The sequence below is a fragment of the Mobula hypostoma genome, chromosome 10 (genome assembly GCF_963921235.1).
Source record: "Mobula hypostoma chromosome 10, sMobHyp1.1, whole genome shotgun sequence".
Taxonomy (NCBI): Eukaryota; Metazoa; Chordata; class Chondrichthyes; order Myliobatiformes; family Myliobatidae; genus Mobula; species Mobula hypostoma.
The window spans coordinates 120,349,455-120,369,802 of record NC_086106.1 but is presented as its reverse complement, the minus strand read 5'-3'; the positions used below and the strand labels follow the sequence as shown (position 1 = coordinate 120,369,802).

Sequence of the window (20,348 nt, the reverse complement as noted above, 5' to 3'; positions counted from 1 at the left end):
GAGCTAATTAAACAGCCAATCTTTGTATTCTCCTTAGATTCCAAATAGATAGCCTGACCTTTATGATAAAATCTCTTATCATAATATAACTTTCCACCTTCTATTCGTGCTTCACATCTTCGTGCTGGTGATTCAGCAGGAGTGGTGGGAAGGTGCTCAGCAGAAGACGGAGATGCTGGTCTTTTCGGAGATTTCGCTTATTGAGAGTTCGCAGATCTTCCATTATCTGTTCATCTGTTAACAAGTAACTTAACTGCGCAGGTGCAGGTTTTCATCTTTTATCTGTAATTGGAAGAAGGTCATTAGGTCTCCTCCTTAGTTTCATAGTCATTATTGGCTTTACCTCCATAGAATCTCCTGTGAGTTCCATTGTTAGCCTCTCATTCTCAATCATCTTTTTCTTTTCTTCTAACTCAATCTTTTTATCTTCAAATTCCTTCACTGCTGCTTTCTTCTCTTTAAAATAATTCCTTTCCACTTGTTCTGTCTCCAGTTGCAGAAAAAGCTCTGCATTTTGTATTCTTTTCTTGTATTGTTGATCTAGTTTCTTCATCCTTTTCTGATACTCCTGCAAAGTGCCTTCCTGTAACTGCTGTAGCTGTCTTTTGAGAGATGTCAATTTCTCCTGGTACATCTGCTCTTTTACTTCCAGGTAGTCTTCATCATCCTGCTTACTGGCAATATCTGTGTTTATTGCTTATTTATTTATTATTATTATTATTTCTTTCTTTTTGTATTTGTACAGTTTGTTGTCTTTTGCACACTGGTTGAATGTCCACGTTGGTGCAGTCTTGCATTGATTGTGTTATGGTTATTATTCTATGGATTTATTGAGTATGCCCACAAGAAAATGAATCTCAAGCTTGTATATGGTAGCATGTACATACTTTGATAATAAATTTACTTTGAACTTTGAGTTAACAGCCAAGAAAACCTAAGGATGTGCTGGGGGCTGTCCTCGATTGTCACCACACATTATTACACCAACACAACATACCCACAATGTTCAGTAGACCAACACAAGCGGCAACAACAATAACAAAACAAAAACAACAATAGCAAACAGACCCCTTTCTTCCTTCACACCCAACAACCCATCCACTGAGGTATAGGACCCCTCTGGGGCCTCCAGCCTACAATCTACAGAAGACTCACAGGCTTCGATCCTCGGACTTCTGGACATATCACCGAGCACGTCTGGAACACATCCAATGCAGGTTTGTGTTTGGCTAGCAGGCATCAGTCTTCCGACTTGCAGACACACCAGCCGGCTTCCGGCTCACAGACGTTAGTCCTCCGATTTCCAGACACATCGTCAGGTCTCCTACTCAAGGACTCAACAACAGCGCTCCTGTCTACTGCCCGCATAGACCTCCAACCCTTGAACTCGCTGATCTGGGGGATTTGCCGACCCGAGTGGGAGTGGGGGGGGATTGTGGTGGTGGTGTTATCACCAGCCTATGGCTACTGGGCCTCCCATTGACTGGGGATCACTCGTCCATGTCTCAGCACCGGCTCCTGCCTCAGACTCTTGATTTACTGCCTCCTGAGTGCTAACTCTCCTCATCCTTGTCCCGATACCCTAGCGTGTCTCCTAATACCCATGCTGCACCCAGAACCATCTCTATGAGCCTAAGAAAACAACTAGGTCTGAGACGCCTCCATGGCATTTCCATTTGCTATCAGTGAAGGGAATACAGGAGCTCCCGGACATCCTATCAGCAATGCCCCACTTGCCCCAGGGAGAACCTGCAGATCCCAGAGAGAACAATCCATCCCCCTTACAACCCACTCAGCCCCAACAGACGCCCTCTGACAAAGAAGCCTGCTTATACTCACAAATATGCCAAGAATTGGTTCTGCCGTAATTTACCTTATCAGGTTTGGCAATGTAAACTGAGGTGGTCTGAGGTGGGATCAGATCCAGCTCCAGTGATTCAGTTTCTCGCTGACCACATCCTCTCATTCAGGTTAGCATGCGTGCCTCCTCCCTCTATCTCTAGAAGAATCAGTGCACAATAACCTGTATCAGTAACTCCAACCCCACCCATAATAAATACTTTAGATTTAGCGATGAGGTTATAGACATGCTCATGCTGTTTGGTTATGGGTTCTAAAAGCTGATAAATTTAAATTCCTGTACACACCCCTGTTCTGACGTCAGTTTACGTGGTAGTTTTTCGCAAATAAAACGACGTGATGCTTTCAATGTTTTAGAAAAACTTTAACAGTTCACTTACTGTATTCCAAATACTGAACACAAAAAGCACGGTACCAGAACTTGAGGTAATTACCTCAAACTAGCCTCTTAAAGTGAACCCCAGCTCAGTGTCAATGGTTGTGAATTATGTGCGTTTCTACCAATTACGTTATATGACAATGTGAGCGCCAACGGATTGACGTTGGTGACACACGTAACATTTTACAGTGTAGTCACTGGTGGTTCGGGCAGCAATGAAGGTCCTCCGTCTCTGGTGGGGCTTCCTTCATCGTGCTGGTAGCTTCCTCTCAGTTTGCACTACTGTCAGTCTTGCAAGTCCCAGGTGGAGATTCAGGAATACCTTTGCGCTCAGACGTAGAAGGATTCTTTATTGCTGTTTCCTTTAACAGTTTTGTCCAACCGGCCAGGGTTGTTAGCATTGAGTTGAATCCCCAAAAACTGGAGGACCAGTGGACCACTCTTAAGTCTGTCCTCAATCCTTTGCCCTGTTCGGGATGGGTGACCCTACTAAGAGCCAAAGCATAAAGCCCTGACTCCAGCCAGCATAGCTCTCCGGGTCATTGAGACACACAACCCTCCAAACCACAAAAAGGTTTCGGTCCTGTTGGAGGGTACAATGCAGGTGACCCAGATTCAATTCCCACCACTGTCTGTAAGGAGTTTATATGTTCTCCCTGTGACCGCGTGGGTTTCCTCTGGGTACTCAGATTTCCTCCCACATTCTGGAAGGATTAGAAAATTGTGAGCATGCTACGTTGGTATGAGAAGCATGGCAACACACGTGGGCAGCCACCACTGGCACATCCTTGGATTGTGTTGGTCATTGACATGTAACAGTTATTTCGTGTGATGAAGAAATTTCTTCAGACAGAGTCTGTGGAATTCATTGCCACAGACAGCTGTGGAGGCCAAGTCATTGAGTACATTTAAAGCGAAGTTTGATAGGTTCTTGATTAGTAAGGACGTCAAATGTTATGGAGAGAAGGCAGGAGAATGTAATTGAGAGGGATAATGTATCAGCCATGGTGGAATGGTGGAGCAGACTCAGTGGGCTGACAGGCCTAATTCTGCTCCAATATGTTTTGGTTTTATTATACTAAGCATTGTCTTATTACTAAGTGAAGCCACGAGAGCAGTTGGTGGCTGGTCGTATGAGCAGTTGGTGCATATTACAAGTCCTGGTTGTGCGACCACTGTTGTCAAGCAGAGGCAGACAATCTCTGAAGAGTGTTGATAAGGGCTGAGGTCACCCGTCTTCCAAAGATACTGCCCAGAAGTCAATGGCAAATCACTTCCATAGAAAGGTTTGCCAAGAACAATCATGGTCATGGAGAAGTCCACATTGTAAAGAAACAGCACATAACGATGATGATAACTAAAGATTTAACTGTATGTACTTGTGACAAATAAAGATATTCTTTCTCTTTAATTAGCTGTCCCTTGAACTAGCCTAACAAGTTAGCTGCCTTCGTCAACTCATTGCCTTGCTTGATCACTTTGGAATCAGTTAGACTGGGTGAAAGCAGGTTTCCTCAAAGATCATTAGTGTAACCCAACAAACCGCTGGGTTTTCCATGAGTACCCGATTCCACGTCTGGAACACATCCAATGCAGGTTTGTGTTTGGCTAGCAGGCATCGGTCTTCCGACTTGCAGACACACCAGCCGGCTTCCGGCTCACAGACGTTAGTCCTCCGATTTCCAGACACATCGTCAGGTCTCCTACTCAAGGACTCAACAACAGCGCTCCTGTCTACTGCCCGCATAGACCTCCAACCCTTGAACTCGCTTATCTGGGGGATTTGCCGACCCGAGTGGGGGTGGGGGGGGGATTGTGGTGGTGGTGTTATCACCAGCCTATGGCTACTGGGCCTCCCATTGACTGGGAATCACTCGTCCATGTCTCAGCACCGGCTCCTGCCTCAGACTCTTGATTTACTGCCTCCTGAGTGCTAACTCTCCTCCTCCTTGTCCCGATACCCTAGCGTGTCTCCTAATACCCATGCTGCACCCAAAACCATCTCTATGAGCCTAAGAAAACAACTAGGTCTGAGACGCCTCCATGACATTTGCATTTGCCATCAGTGAAGGGAATACAGGAGCTCCCGGACATCCTATCAGCAATGCCCCACTTGCCCCAGGGAGAACCTGCAGATCGCAGAGAGAACAATCCATCCCCCTTACAACCCACTCAGCCCCAACAGACGCCCTCTGACAAAGAAGCCTGCTTATACTCACAAATATGCCAAGAATTGGTTCTGCCGTAATTTACCTTATCAGGTTTGGCAATGTAAACTGAGGTGGTCTGAGGTGGGATCAGATCCAGCTCCAGTGATTCAGTTACCCGGAACTAGTTTCTCGCTGACCACATCCTCTCATTCAGGTTAACATGCATGCCTCCTCCCTCTATCTCTAGAAGAATCAGTGCACAATAACCTGTATCAGTAACTCCAACCCCACCCATAATAAATATTTTAGATTTAGCGATGAGGTTATAGACATGCTCATGCTGTTTGGTTATGGGTTCTAAAAGCTGATAAATTTAAATTCCTGTACACACCCCTGTTCTGACGTCAGTCTATGTGGTAGGTTTTCGCAAATAAAACGACGTGATGCTTTCAATGTTTTAGAAAAACTTTAACAATTCACTTACTGTATTCCAAATACTGAACACAAAAAGCACGGTACCAGAACTTGAGGTAATTACCTCAAACTAGCCTCTTAAAGTGAACCCCAGCTCAATGTCAATGGTTGTGAATTATGTGCGTTTCTACCAATTACGTTATATGACAATGTGAGCGCCAACGGATTGACGCTGGTGACACACGTAACATTTTACAGTGTAGTCACTGGTGGTTCGGGCAGCAATGAAGGTCCTCCGTCTCTGGTGGGGCTTCCTTCATCGTGCTGGTAGCTTCCTCTCAGTTTGCACTACTGTCAGTCTTGCAAGTCCCAGGTGGAGATTCAGGAATACCTTTGCGCTCAGACGTAGAAGGATTCTTTATTGCTGTTTCCTTAACAGTTTTGTCCAACCAGCCAGGGTTATTAGCATTGAGTTGAATCCCCAAAAACTGGAGGACCAGTGGACCACTCTTAAGTCTGTCCTCAATCCTTTGCCCTGTTCGGGATGGGTGACCCTACTAAGAGCCAAAGCATAAAGCCCTGACTCCAGCCAGCATAGCTCTCCGGGTCATTGAGACACACAACCCTCCAAACCACAAAAAGGTTTCGGTCCTGTTGGAGGGTACAATGCAGGTGACCCAGATTCAATTCCCACCACTGTCTGTAAGGAGTTTATATGTTCTCCCTGTGACCGCGTGAGTTTCCTCTGGGTACTCAGATTTCCTCCCACATTCTGGAAGGATTAGAAAATTGTGAGCATGCTACGTTGGTATGAGAAGCATGGCAACACACGTGGGCAGCCACCACTGGCACATCCTTGGATTGTGTTGGTCATTGACATGTAACAGTTATTTCGTGTGATGAAGAAATTTCTTCAGACAGAGTCTGTGGAATTCATTGCCACAGACAGCTGTGGAGGCCAAGTCATTGAGTACATTTAAAGCGAAGTTTGATAGGTTCTTGATTAGTAAGGACGTCAAATGTTATGGAGAGAAGGCAGGAGAATGTAATTGAGAGGGATAATATATCAGCCATGGTGGAATGGTGGAGCAGACTCAGTGGGCTGACAGGCCTAATTCTGCTCCAATATGTTTTGGTTTTATTATACTAAGCATTGTCTTATTACTAAGTGAAGCCACGAGAGCAGTTGGTGGCTGGTCGTATGAGCAGTTGGTGCATATTACAAGTCCTGGTTGTGCGACCACTGTTGTCAAGCAGAGGCAGACAATCTCTGAAGAGTGTTGATAAGGGCTGAGGTCACCCGTCTTCCAAAGATACTGCCCAGAAGTCAATGGCAAATCACTTCCATAGAAAGGTTTGCCAAGAACAATCATGGTCATGGAGAAGTCCACATTGTAAAGAAACAGCACATAACGATGATGATAACTAAAGATTTAACTGTATGTACTTGTGACAAATAAAGATAATCTTTCTCTTTAATTAGCTGTCCCTTGAACTAGCCTAACAAGTTAGCTGCCTTCGTCAACTCATTGCCTTGCTTGATCACTTTGGAATCAGTTAGACTGGGTGAAGGCAGGTTTCCTCAAAGATCATTAGTGTAACCCAACGAACCGCTGGGTTTTCCATGAGTACCCGATTCCATTTTCAAACGAAATTTAAATTTTCTAATTCATGTTCGTGGACTGGAAGTATAGTTTCAGTGTTCTAGGTCTGGGTGATCATCCTGTAGACTACTGTAGCGGCTACTCGAACAAACCAACACTGCTTAGAGACGAAGCAAGTGGGGGTTAATCCTGTATGACATGCTCTCCAATCCAAAAACGGCTCCCAAATCAAAGAATATGTTCAATCCTTTATTAAGAAACCAGCAAAATAAGCAATCTTGAAGCAATAAAAATAATGAAACTAAAACTAGTGATATAACAAAATAAACATTCTTTGTATTAAACATACTTAAGCTTTCTTCAATGTGATTAGGCATAATTAAGTGAACTTAATTGGGCTTAAGCGTGTTTAAGCTGTCAACAAAAAAATAACAAAAAAGAAAGATAACACTGCCTAGCACACTCCCTGACTTTAGAATGACCCTAGAATGAATACATAACTAAACTCTTCACTTCTATCACACCCTAACCAATGGGACTAACTACCGTAATAAGCATAACAAATTCACAACACAATCTACCATGCAGATAGAAAACAGATACATGGCTTCTGCAAATACCATTCCCATTCCAGAGCACCACAACACAGTTACCTGTCCAGTTTCGATTCAGGTGGAAACTCCACCAAAAGGTGGCAGGAGCCAGTGGAGACTCCTGTCAGGTGTAAGTTTGTTTAGACAGAGAGAGGTGGGTGGTAGGGGCAGATACATTATGGACATTTAAGAGACTCTTAGATAAAGTTTGGATATGGATGAAAGGAAAACGTAGAGTGGTGTTGGAGGGAAGGGTTAATAGATTGAATATTGGTAAAATATCATGGGTTGAAGGGCCCGTACTGTATGGAATGTTCTATATTCCAGAAGCTTCTGGTGCTCCGTTGGATTTGCTCCCTGACATGGGTGCATATTCATTGGAAAATCAAAGCAACTCAAGCATGGTAGCATAACGCTTTGCAATGCCGGTAACACAGGTTCAATTCCTGCCACTGCCTTGTTGGCAGCCTGTATGCTATGACTGAAATGGCACGGGTTTCTTCCAGTTTCTCCAGTTTCCTCCCACCTTCCAAAATGTACGGGTTAGGGTTAGTAAGTTGTGGGCATGCTACGTTGGCACTGGACATCATGATGTCCAGAGCGTTATGTTTTAAATTTCAAACTAAATTCTATGGAAACAAAATCCTTCGTCGTATCATGGGGGTTTCATTGGGAAAGTTAAGTTGAAGGCTGAAATAGAGTGAGATCAAACATGACTAGGGAGATTGAAAGTGGGGGGGACAGATAATCTGTATGATGAACCAGTGGCTGAACACTCAAAGAGCAAAATAAGATTTAAAGAAAGGCTTATTGATATCAGAGGCTGCCTGCCAGTAACGTAAGACAAAAGAAATGTAAGAACATCCCCAGAGCAGTCAAGAGATGGTTGAAAGTATCGAGACAGGGAGGGAATGGTGATATTGTTACTCTGTAGCTCATGTTCTCTGTATTATTTGTTTACTATATTTTATTGTTTGCAAGATTTGTCCTCTTTTGCACACTGGATGTTTTAGGTCTTTGTTGTGTGTGTAGTTTTTCATGGGGATTCTATTGTGTTTCTTTGTTTTATGGGTACCTGCAATAAGATGAATCTTTCATAATAAATTGACGTTGAACAGGACTCTGCTTTGATGGCAGTTAATGACTGAGTCTTGACTGCCCTCCAGTGTAGAGAAGCGCAGGGATTCACCCCGTAAAGACACTCTTCCTTAGATCACTTCCAAACTGCATTCCCTTTATTCTGAGACCGTGACCCCTGTATCTGGTCCCCCCAGCCCAAGGAAACAAATTCATGCATCTGCTATGTGGAACCTTCTAATATTTTCTATGTCTCAACGAGGCGACTTCCCATTCTTCTAAAAAGGAGGCCTGGTTCCAAAGTTCAAAGTAAATTTATTATTAAGGTGCGTATAGGTTACCATATACTACTCTGAGATTCATTTTCTTGCAGGCAATTGCAGTAGGACAAAGAAGTACAATAGAGTCAATGAAAAATTACATACAAACAAAATGTCTCCTCATTAGATAATCCAAATTTTTCCCAGATGGCACTGGTGATGTACAGCAATGTTTTGTGTGCAGTTCACTAAAATGCTTGCGTTGTTGGCTGAATCAAAGGTAGTGACAAAAATTGGCAATATAGGATGGAAATTTAAAAATCTGGTTGAATGGTGCCATATTTAAGTATCAAACCATAGAGAAATGTTTTTACCTAATAAACTACTTGGTTAGGGTAGAGAGAGTGCAGGAAAGGCACTCAAGAACATTGCCAGTACAGGGAAACAATATTGAGGGGATATAGGTTAAGTGGATTGCCACCATTTAATTTCTCCAGAGTATCAGAGTCTAAAACTGGAGACGTACAGTACTGTGCAAAAGTCTTAGGCACATTTATATAGCTAGGGTGCCAAAGATTTTTTGCACAGTACTGTATTTGTCAACATGGAACCGAGAGTGAGTTTGTAAAATTGGTGGGAGCAAAGGATGTTGGGAATGGTGAGGTGGAGCATCACAGGAGGGGTGTGGGACAGGTGGCAGAGAAGGAGTGTCAGGGGTGGCAGGTGGAGCGGGTGCAAACATACTCAGCCCTGAGACACCAGGCTAGGTCATTTGATTCAAAAGAATTGGTTTATTGATCATTACAGAATGCCCCTCTGGTGCTTCCTGCTCCTTCTCCTTTCCCAACCATGATTCCCCTCTCCCTGCCCCACAATAGAGACCCATTATGAACTTTAACTTGTTATTTATGAAAGATTCATCCATAGGCTTTTTTCTGTTACCATGTTTCGTGTGTTATGCCCCCTCCCCCACCCTCTCCTTCACCAGTCCCCATCCCATTCCTTCTCTCACCTTATCTCTTTGCTTGCCCCTTGCTTCCCTCTGGTGCTCCTCCCCCTTTTCTTTCTTCCATCGCCTTCTATCCCCACCAATCGGACTATCCCCACCTCCTGTTATGTATCACCTTCACAAATCATTTTCCCAGCTATTTACTTCGCACCACCACCTACCAGTTTCACCTATCACCTCGTCTTTCTCTCTCCCCTCCCCCACCTTTTAAATCTACTCCTCATCTTTTTTTTCTCTCCAGTCTGCTGAAGTGTCTCGGCCCAAAATGTCGATTGTACATTTTTTCCTTAGATGCTTCCTGGCCTCCTGAGTTCCTCCAGCTTTTTGTGTCTGTGGGTTGGATAGGACTCCATCAGCTTTGCATATCTGGACACTGCATCTTTTCCCCATTCTTCTTTACTTTCAGATTGTATGCGGTCCATTAGTGAACAGCCTTTTTCAAGTCCAGCCACAAATTCTCAACTGGATTGAGGTCTGGACTCTGACTTGGCCACTCCAGGACATTAACTTTGTTGTTTTTAAACCATTCCTATGTAGCTTTGGTTTTATGCTTGGGCCATTGGGGTCATGCTGGAAAACAGATCTTCTCCCAAAGTTCTCTCGCAGACTGCATCATGTTTTCCTCCAGGATTTCCCTGTATTTTGCTGCATTCATTTTACCCTCTACCTTCACAAGCCTTCCAGGGCCTGCTGCAGTGAAGCATCCCCACAGCATGATGCAGCCACCACCATGCTTCATGGTGTGTTTTTGATGATGTGCAATGCTTACATCAAACATAGCATTTAGTCTGATGGCCAAAAAGCGCAGTTTTAATATCATCAGACCATATAGTAGAACCTTCTTCCAGTTGACTTCAGTCTCACACATGCCTTCTGGCAAACTCTAGCCAAGATTTCATGAGAGATTTTTTCGACATAAAGCTGTGACTGGTGAAGTACCCGGGCAACAGAATCAGAATCAGGTTTATTATCACCGGCACGTGACGCGAAATTTGTTAATTAAGTTGTATGTGCAGTCTTTCCCATCTCAGCCACTGAAGCTTGTAACTCTTCCAGAGTTGTGATAGATCTCTTGGTAGCCTCTCTCACTAGTTCCCTTCTTGCATAGTCACTTGGATTTTGAGGACTACCTGCTTTAGGGAGATGTACATCTGTGCATCTGTTCTTTCAATTTCTTTTTTTTTTGTTGATTTACTTAACTGTAGTCCAAGGTATATTTATGTCTTGGAAATTTTTTAGTATCCATTTTCTGACTTGTGCTTTTCAATAACCTTTTTGCAGAGTTGCTTGGAGTTTTCTTTTTGTCTTTATGGTGTAGTTTTTGCCAGGGTACTGACTCACCAGCAGTTGGACCCTCCAGATACAGGTGTATTTTTACTACAATCAATTGAAACATCATGACTGCATGAGGCAATCTCCATTTAACTAATTTATGATTTGGTATGTCAAATTAAAGAGGGTGAATACTTATGCAATCAATTATTTTGTGATTTTTATTTGTAACTTAGATGTCTTTGTAGAGATCTGTTTTCACTTTGACATGAAGGCGTATTTTTCTGTTGATCAGTGTCCCAAAAAGAGCCAAATTAAATCCACCATGATTCAATGTTGTAAAACAATAAAACTTGAAAACATCCAAAGGGGGTGAATACTTTTTATAGGCACTTCATGAGCCTAAGATTTTTGCACAGTATTGTATGTTCAGGGTGAGAGGTGACCTATTTGCAAAGTTTGTCTTCTTTTGCATACTGGTTGCTTGTCAGTCTTTGTTTATGCTTAGCTTTTTTTCAATAGAAGTCAATGAATTGCATTTTTATCTGTAAAGTACCTGCATGAAAATGACTCTTGAGGTAGTAGATGACAATCTACGGTACTTTGATAATAAATTTACTTTGAACTTTGAATGATTTAGATTAGATTAGATTATGAGGACACGCAGTCCTCTTTTATTGTCATTTAGTAATGCATGCATTAAGAAATGATGCAACATTTTTCCAGAATGATATCACAGAAACACATGACAAACCGACTTAAAAACTGACAAAAACCACATAATTATATCATATAGTTACAACAGTGCAAAGCAATACCGTAATTTGATAAGAACAGACCATGGGCATGGTAAAAGACTCAAAGTCTCTCAAAAGTCCCGTCATCTCACGCAGACGGTAAACCTCCAGCGCCGCAAACTTGCCGATGTAGCATCTCGGAAGCAACCGACCACAGTCGGACTCCGAGTCCATCCGAAAACTCCGAGCCTCCGACCAGCTCTCCGGCACCGAGCACCATCTCTGCCGAGCGCTTCGACCCCGGCCCCGGCAACAGGCAATAGGCAAAGCCGAGGATTTGGGGCCTTCCCCTCTGGAGATTCTCAATCGCACAGTTGCAGCGGCAGCGAAGCGGGCATTTCAGAAGTTTCTCCAGATGTTCCTCTGCACTTCTCACAGCTGTCTCCATCAAATCAGGATTGTGCACAGCCCCCTAGTTAACACATATCGATATCAATTCAGAACAGCCTCACGCACTGCATCGCGCCGCCATCTTCTCGTCCCTCAAGGATGAAAGGGGGGCTAAAGAGCATGGTTCCCACACAGAGGGTGGTGGATATATGGCATGAGCTGCTGGAGGAAGTAGTTGAAGCGGGTAGAGGAAACTTACAAAAAATACAAGTTTTAAAGGAGAGTTTAGCTTCAGTTGTCACATGTAGAGTACACTGAAACTTACAGTTCTTGTCAATGACCAACACAATCTAAGATGTGCTGCAACCAGCCCACAAGTGTCACCACTCTTCTGGTGCCAACAAAGCATGCCCACTAATAACTAACCCTACCTTTTATGTCTATTCTTTTTGGAATGTGGGTGGAAATTGGAGCATCCAGAGGAAATCCACATGGTGATGGGGAGAATGTATAAATTCCTTGCAGACAGCACTGAGAATTGACAGAGTCTACTGTGCACTGAAAGACAAATGGGCAGCTTCATAGATTGGAAATATTCAGAGGGATTTTGGCCAAATGCAGCCATATGGGATTAACTCAGAGTGGCATGGACAGGCTGGCGTGAAGCGCCTATTTCCATACTCTGTAATTCAATGATGACACAATTTACATTGAACCTTGGAGTGATAAGGTGTTGAAAACAAAGAACATCAAAGAGCAGGTGGCCACTTGGCGCAGTTTGTATGGAAACAGATCAATATTTTTCTGAATAGTTCTTCAATGTTCCTTTAGAGTCAGATATACTAATAAAGTGGCCATGGAGTCTATGTTCATGGTCTTCTACTGCTGTAGCCCATCTGCTTCATGGTTCAACGTGTTGTATGTTCAGAGGTGCTCTTCTGCAAAGTTCGTGGTTATTCAAATTACAGTCACCTTCTTGTCAGCTTGAACCGGTCTGGCCATTCTCCCCTGGCCTGTTTCATTAATCATGCACTTTCTCCCACAGAACTGCTGTTCACTTGATTTTTTTTTTGTTTTTGTGCAATTGAAGAGACTGTTGCATATGAAAACCACAGGAGATCACCAGTTTCTGAGATACTCAAACCACCCTGTCTGGCACCGACAATCATTTCATGGTAAATCACATTTCTTCCCCATTCTGATGTTTGGTTTGAACAACAATTGAAATTCTTAACCACATCTGCATGCTTTTGCTGTATTGAGTTGCTACCACATGATTGGCTGATTAGATAGTTGTATTAATGAATAGATGTACAGGTGTACCTAATAAAGTGGCCACAGAGTGTATTTATTGAGAAATAAAATTAAAATGCATCCTGAAACTGATCTGATGAGTAGACAAATCTGAAGACAGGAAATCAGAGGGTAATGAGGATTATGTGTGCAGGTTCAGATGACAATCATAAAAATTTCATTAAGTTTGGTTACTATGTTATAGGAAAGACGTAATTAAGATGGAAAGAGTGCAAAGAAGATTTATGACAATGTTACGTAGTTACCTAGGTGAAGTTTGGTAGGCTACAACTTTATTCTTTGGAGCATAGGAGACTAAGGAGTGACCTTACAGTAGTGTATAAAATTGAAAGCATAGACAATAAATGCACTTTGCCCAGAAAAAAGGGGAATCAAAAACCAGAGGATATGGGTTTAAAATCAAATCAAGTTTAATTATTCATTCAACCGTACATGGATACAGCCGAACAAGACAGCATTCCCTTGGGGCCAAGATGCAAAACTTACACATGCATTCAAAATAGCAAGAAAGGAAAAAAAAAGTCAAGCAGGAAAACACATTTTTAGTCCAAGACCCTGAGCAACAAGTCCAGCAAATTGATGGTACAGTTCCCAGCAATCCAGCCTGTCATTCTGCTAATTGAACACCGGAGGGCAGCACTGACAGGAGAGGCCAGCCCAAATCGAGCACAGATGCCATGTTACACCACCTCTGCCATCTCCTCACCTGGACTGCAGCAGCAAGCGCGCCCACGGCTTGAGGCCTAGTCCTCGCTACAACTGAGGCTACGCAGCTCCCAAGCCACCTGTCTCATCACCAAACAAGGGAAACAAGCCTGTGGCACTCAGTGTCCAACAGGGTCTTGTGATCGCAAGAGAAACGTCCAAGACAGTCACTCATGGTTTCACTGCACGCCACCTTCAAGCACCAACTCCGATGCCTTTGAGTAGCAGGCAGCAGCACAGTCTACCACCCAGGTCAGCTCCTCTGAACTCAATCTGGCTCCTCTGACCTACCGGCCTCCTGCTCCCTGAACTGCCAGCTGGCTCCTAGAACACCCCACCGACTATTCCAAATAACAAACAGCTCACTGATGCAGTAGACCTGCTGTGCCCGTAGTTCTTAGAGTCCAGTATAGTCTTATGATTATAAAATACACATTTAACAAAGAAAAGAGCACCTTTGATTGGCCCGAGAGGCCACTGCATCTGAAGTTTTCGCCATCTTACCGGAAGATAAAGTTGAGGGAGGAAAGATTTAAAAGGGACCTCAGGAACAACTTCTTCACATAGAAGGTATTGTGTATATTGAACAAGCATCCAGAGAAAGTAGTTGAGGCAGGAACAGTAAAGGCATGTAAAAGATATTTGGGCAGGTATGAATGGTAAAGGTTAAGGATACAGACTAAATATAGACAAATAGGACTAGCTTAGATGGGCATCTTGGTTAGCATGGATGAGGTGGGGCACAGGGCATCTGTATGTGCTGTAATACTCTGTGACTACTCTATTAGGTAGATGAGTGGAACCATGTGTTGTAGTCCATCCACTTCAAGGTTCGAAGTGATGTGCATTTAGAGGTGGTCTTCTGCACACCACTGTTATAATGTGTGATTATTGGAGTTACTGTCATCTTCCTGACAGCTTAAACCAGTCTGGCCTTTCTCCTCTGACCTCCCTCATTAACAAGGCATTTTCTTCCACAAACTGCTACACACTGGATGTTTCCTTTTGGCTTTCATACCATTCTCTGTAAACTGCAGAGACTGTTGTGTGTGAAAATCCCAGGAGATCAGCATCCCCTGAGACCACCCTGTCTGGCAACAACAATCATTCCACTCTGAAAGTCACTTAAATCACATTTCTCCCCCATTCTGGTTCGGTCTGAATAACAACTGAACCTGTTGAATGTGTCTGCATGATTTTATGCACTGAGTTGCTGCCATATGATTGGCTGATTAGAAATTTACATTAACGAGCAGATGTACCTAATACAGTGGCCACAGAGTGTTTGCGAATTTCCAGTTTAAAGACCCCTCTGAAGAAAGTTTCCAGCAACTGCAATTTTATTTTTAAGTCTCCAATGAAAACTTCAAATGCTGAAGAAACTCTGCAGGTTAGTGTGTGTCTATTTCTTTCTCCATAGATGCTGCCTGACCTGCTAAGTGTTTCCAGCATCTTCTGTTTTCTTTTTCCTGCAGGACATGTTCACAATAGGGGGTGTCAGCAGATTCGTTTTGCCAAAAGATTTAATTGCTGGCATTGAAACATTGAGTGTGTGCCTTCAGGCTTCTGTACCTCCTTCCTGATGGTAGCAATGAGAAGAGGGCATGTCCTGGGTGGTGGGGGCCCTTAATGGTGATGCCATCTTTCTGAGACACCACTCCTTGAAGATGTCCTGGATATTACAGAAGCTAAATCCCATGATGGGGATGACTAATTTTACAACTCTCTGCAGCTTACTTCGATCCTGTGCAGTAGCCACAGCCCCATACCAGTGATGGAACAAGTCAGAATGCTGTCCACGGTACATCTGTAGAAAATTGTGAGGGCTTTTGGAGACACACCAAGTCTCTTCAAACTTCTTCTAATGAAGCTGTCTTGTGTCCTTGATAGCTGCATCGATATGTTGGGTCCAGGTTAGGTCCTCAGAGATATTGGTGGACATTCCGAGTTTGAAGTGTCACCAAAGACTCTTACAAATGTACCGTGGAGAACTTTCTGACTGGTTACATCACAGCCTGCTGTGGAGGCTCCAAGGCACAGGATTTCATGAGGCTGCAGAGGGGTGCAGAATCAGCTAGCTCCATCATTACGGACACAAACCTCCCTTCCATCGAGGGCATCTTCAAGAAAGTCAAAGTCACATGTATTATCAAAATACATGAATGTTACCGTTTACTACCTTGAGATGCGTTTTCCCGCAAGTACTTACAGGAAAATAAAGACAATTATTAGAATTTGAAGGTATGTATAAGGGGGTTGTCAGATGTAGGGTTTTTACACAGAGAATGGTGAATCTGTGCAACGCCCTGTCAGGGTGGTGGTAGAGGCAGATACATTAGGAGCATTTTGGAAGCTCTTAGATCGACACAGGGATTATAGAAAAATTGGAGGGCTACACAGAAGGGAAGGGTTACATTGATCTTAGAGTCTGTTAAAATGCTGGCACAATGTCGTGGCTAGGCCCAGTACAGTGCTATGATGTTCTACATCTTGATTTATGAAAAACTCTTCATAAACAAAGACTGACTCAAGAAGGCAGAATCCATCACCAAGGACCCTCATCCCAGTCATGCCCTCGTCTCATTACTACCATCAGGGAGGAGATACAGGAACCTGAAGACCCCACATTCAATGATTCAGGAACAGCTTCTTCCCTGAACAGTCCATGAACTCAGGAACGTTTCCTCATTATTCTTTTTGCACTTATTTAGTTGTTTCTATAATTCATACATGTTTAAAAGTCTTTGCACTGCACTGGTGCCATAAAACCGTCAATCTCCAGCACACCTCCCCCCCCCCCATTCCCCACTCTGACGTTTTACTTCTTCTCCCCACCTATCACTTCCCCCAGGGTCTCCTCCTTCCGTTTCTCCTAGCCCACACTCCTCTCCTATCGGATTCCTTTCTCTCTGGCCCTTTACCTTTCTCGCCCAGTGGGCTTCACCCACCACTTTGCAGCTAGCCCCTTCCTCCTCCCCCCGCCCCAACCTTTTTCATTCTGGCATCTCCCGCCCCTCTGCTCGAGACGTCGACTGCTTATTCATTTCTACTGATGCTGCCTGACCTGCTGAGTTCCTCCAGCGTTTTGTGCGTGTGTTACTTTGAATTTCTAGCATCGGTAGACGTTCTCGTGTTTACGATCTCCCGTCATGTGTCAGTGATGATAAATCTGATTCTGAGTAGGAATCTCCCAGCGAACATATCCGGATCCACACACATTTATCATTATAAAATGGACTATTGCTGTAGAATATTGTCTGCTTGGGCACTTCTTTGAATGAAATAGATGGAGAGAGGAGGGGGAGAGAAAGGAATAGAGAGGGTGAGAGAGGAAAAGGACAAGCTGCATTGCCGTTTTAATTAGAGAGAAGGTGGAGTCTTCGCTTTGTAGGCGTTGAAACAGACAGAGCAGAGGGGATCTTACCTGCACAGGTTAGAACATTTGAGCAAGGCTCAAGTGGTTCCCACTGCAGGGGAGGAGGAAAAGAGGAAGGAGGGAGGGAATTTGGCTCAGGTTTCAGAGTTGTACGCAAGCTTACCGTTCCTCGCTGCTAAATCGCTGGGAGAGATGCGGGGCTTCAGTTGCCTGTCGCCCCCTTGGAGGGCGACCCTGATAGCCACCCAGTTGCTGGGGCTGCATTGCTCGCTGGCCAGTTCCTTCTGGACCGCCTACATCGACATCAGCTACACCGAACCGGACAGCAACCAGACGGTGCGGGAGAAGACCGAGAGCGGCGTCTACGGCCAGGACTCGCCGCTAAAGAACGTTCATGGGCTGGTGGGGATCGCGAAGTCCGATCTGAACTTCGGCTGCGATGCGGGCGTCGAATACTTCAGACCCGACCTCCAACAGCCCTGGGTGGCTCTGATCGAGAGGGGGAACGGATGCACTTTTTCTGAAAAAATCTTAAACGCCGCCAAGTGGGGGGCGAGTGCTGTGGTGATCTACAATTATCCAACCCAGGGCAACGAAGTGGTCCAAATGTCCCATCCCGGTAAGAACTAGAATTCCCGGCAGAAGTTTACTCTGTGCCCGTCCCTCTGACGGGGACGGCCGTCTAACTAAAACCTCTTTATACTTCTCTCCTGGATAGTAATCCTTCTGATCAAATGCGTTCTCGAATTTCACAGTAATTTGCAAAGCCCGTGTTGGAATATATTTAGAGGGCGGTTTATTTTGGTAGGTGACTTTATTTTGCGAAGTTTGCAGCGTTGTAAAGGCTTTGTCAGATTTGTACGCTTTTACGTGTGTATTTTTCAGTGTTACAAACGCCTCTTTTATCCGGGAACCGCTTTCAAACTTTGACTTTCATCGCCATACCAAAGGCACCTTGTGACAAGCCTCTGGGACTCTAATTCTAATGCAAACAACGATCGGGGCTGCTTCTGTTTGTTTAAAGTTATGCAATGTGCGCGAACATTGTGCCGGCCGTTAAAGTGTGCCCTACAGAAATGCCAGCATTTAGCAGGATAGTTACAGGAATTTCTCCGGGTCGCTCGAATTCCCCATCTGTCTGCGGGATCGGCGGCTTTTATCTGGTCGCTTCGGTATCCCTGCGCCGTAATTGCCTCAGCGAGAGACTTCTGCGGTTCCTTGCGGAAGCACGGGGCCTCCGTTCCTCCTGCGAAGCTCTTCCCACAGAGGCAGGCGGCTGACTTGCTGATGTTTGTTTGGTTTTTCCCGTCATTTGCGTTGCGCTGACAACGTTCTCCTGATAGAGCACACGATAGGGCCCTCCGGCCCACAATCCCGAGGCCGATCACGGTTGCGAAGTGTGCGAAACCTGTTCTGCTTGTATCCCTCCAATCCCTGCGCTATCCATGTGTCTTAACACTTTATAAACACCACCTGCTTCGGCCGCTCCTAGTCCCAGCCCAGGCACCTACCGCTCTCTCTGTGTAAACTTGTCTGACGACCAGCATACCTAAACTTTTCCCTCTCTCACCTTAAAGCTGTGCTCTCCGGTATTTCACACTTCCATCATACGGGAGAGCCTCTGACTAACTACTATATCTGTTCAAAGTACAAAATAAATTTATTTTCAAAATATGCATTCAATATACAACTTTGAGATTCATCTTGTTGCAGGCAGACACAAAAAGAAACTCAATAGAATCTATGAAAAACCCTGCACAGGAAAAATCCACAGATGTGAGAAATTTAGAACAAAGAGCATAGAACACTACATCAAACCCTTCAGCTGACCTATTGACCTACTCTAAGATCAATCTCACTCTTCCCCCTCACTTCTATCTTCAATACTTTTTCCCCTCAATACTTCTATCTTCCATGTGCCTACCTAAGAGGTTCTTAAATGGCCCTAATGAATCTGCTCTGCTGTGCACCCACCACTGTGTAAAAGAAAAACTTACCTCTGACATCCCCCCCCCCCCCGCCGCCTTTTCTTTCCTCCAATCATCTTAAAATTGTGCCCTTTGGTATTAGCCATTTCCACCCTGGGAAAAAGTCACTGTCTCTCCACCGGTTCAATGCATAGAACTTAGAATTAGTATTTGGTCTCTTCTCAGCTCCTGACATTGTTAGCTTGCAGAAATGGTTACAGCAGAGAAGGTGGCTTTTTGGCCCATTCGGTTTGCAGGACATCAATTCAAGTCAACCTGTTTTGGCCCTCGCCCTGTATCTCTTTACATTCTATGTTTGTCCAGCTTCCCTTCTAATGAATATTGCAATTGAATTGGCCTCAGGGATTGAGGACCTGAGTTATCGTGGATTTATGAAATGCTTTTAGATGGATACATGGATAATTAAAAATATAGAATGCAATGCAGAGTGTAAATTGCCCTTAAAGTAGGTTGAAAGGTAGGCACAATATCGTGGGCCGAAAGGCCTGTACTTTGCTTAATAGTCAATGTTTTGTGTCTGTGTTTCAGAAAGAAATAACCCTATGATATTTCTGATGGGGGTGGGAGGGCTGGTGAAAGGGCAAAGGGCCTGGACAGTGGAGAGCAACACTGAGAAAAGATGGGAGGATCTAAGTTCAGTAGGACAAGAGAAGGCAGACTCCGTGGGCCTATCGGGGCAGTGTTGTTGTGAAACTTGATCAGGAACTAGAAATGGGCATTGTGAGACTGGGGAATTAACAAGTTGGAGGGTGTGGAAGTGATGAAGTCAGAGATGTTCATCAGTAGTGACATGGTTCAGGCGTAGGTACATAGAGGTAATCTGGGCTATTTTTCACTGGAGTTCAGAAGAATGAGGGGGAACCTCGTTGAAACCTACCAAATATTGAAAGGCCTAGATGGCGTGGACATGGAAAGGTCTAGAACCAGAGGGCACGGCCTCAGATTTCAAAAATGTCCCTTTAGTCATAGACAGCTGTGGAGGCCAAGTCACTGGCTGTATTTAAAGTGGAAGTCAATAGTTCCTTGATAGGGTATCAAAAGTCATGTAGATAAGGCAAAGGGGGAAAATAAATCAGTCATGGTTGATGAAGCAAACTTGATGATCTAAATGGCCTGATTCTGCTGCTATGACTTATGGAAATCTGCTGACTGACTTCTGTAATTTATTCAAGGACTTCTGTACTCGTGGCATTATAATCTGGTAACACCAATATCTTTAG

At 44.2% G+C, this 20,348-nt stretch overlaps 1 protein-coding gene across 4 annotated transcripts in view; it reads left to right on the top strand.

Moving 5' to 3' along the window:
* LOC134353156 (E3 ubiquitin-protein ligase RNF128) overlaps positions 1–20,348 on the top strand; it is a 193,170-nt gene that overhangs the window by 61,768 nt on the left and 111,054 nt on the right. The window contains exon 1 of one of the 4 annotated variants that reach the window (XM_063061130.1): positions 17,083–17,759. The exons of 1 other annotated variant lie outside the window; for it this stretch is intronic. In XM_063061130.1, the coding sequence (XP_062917200.1) occupies positions 17,333–17,759 (427 nt within the window). In that variant the 5' untranslated portion in view covers positions 17,083–17,332. Of the gene's footprint in view, positions 1–17,082; positions 17,760–20,348 lie in introns of those variants that run through there. 2 more of the 4 variants (XM_063061127.1, XM_063061129.1) reach the window with 2 other exon arrangements.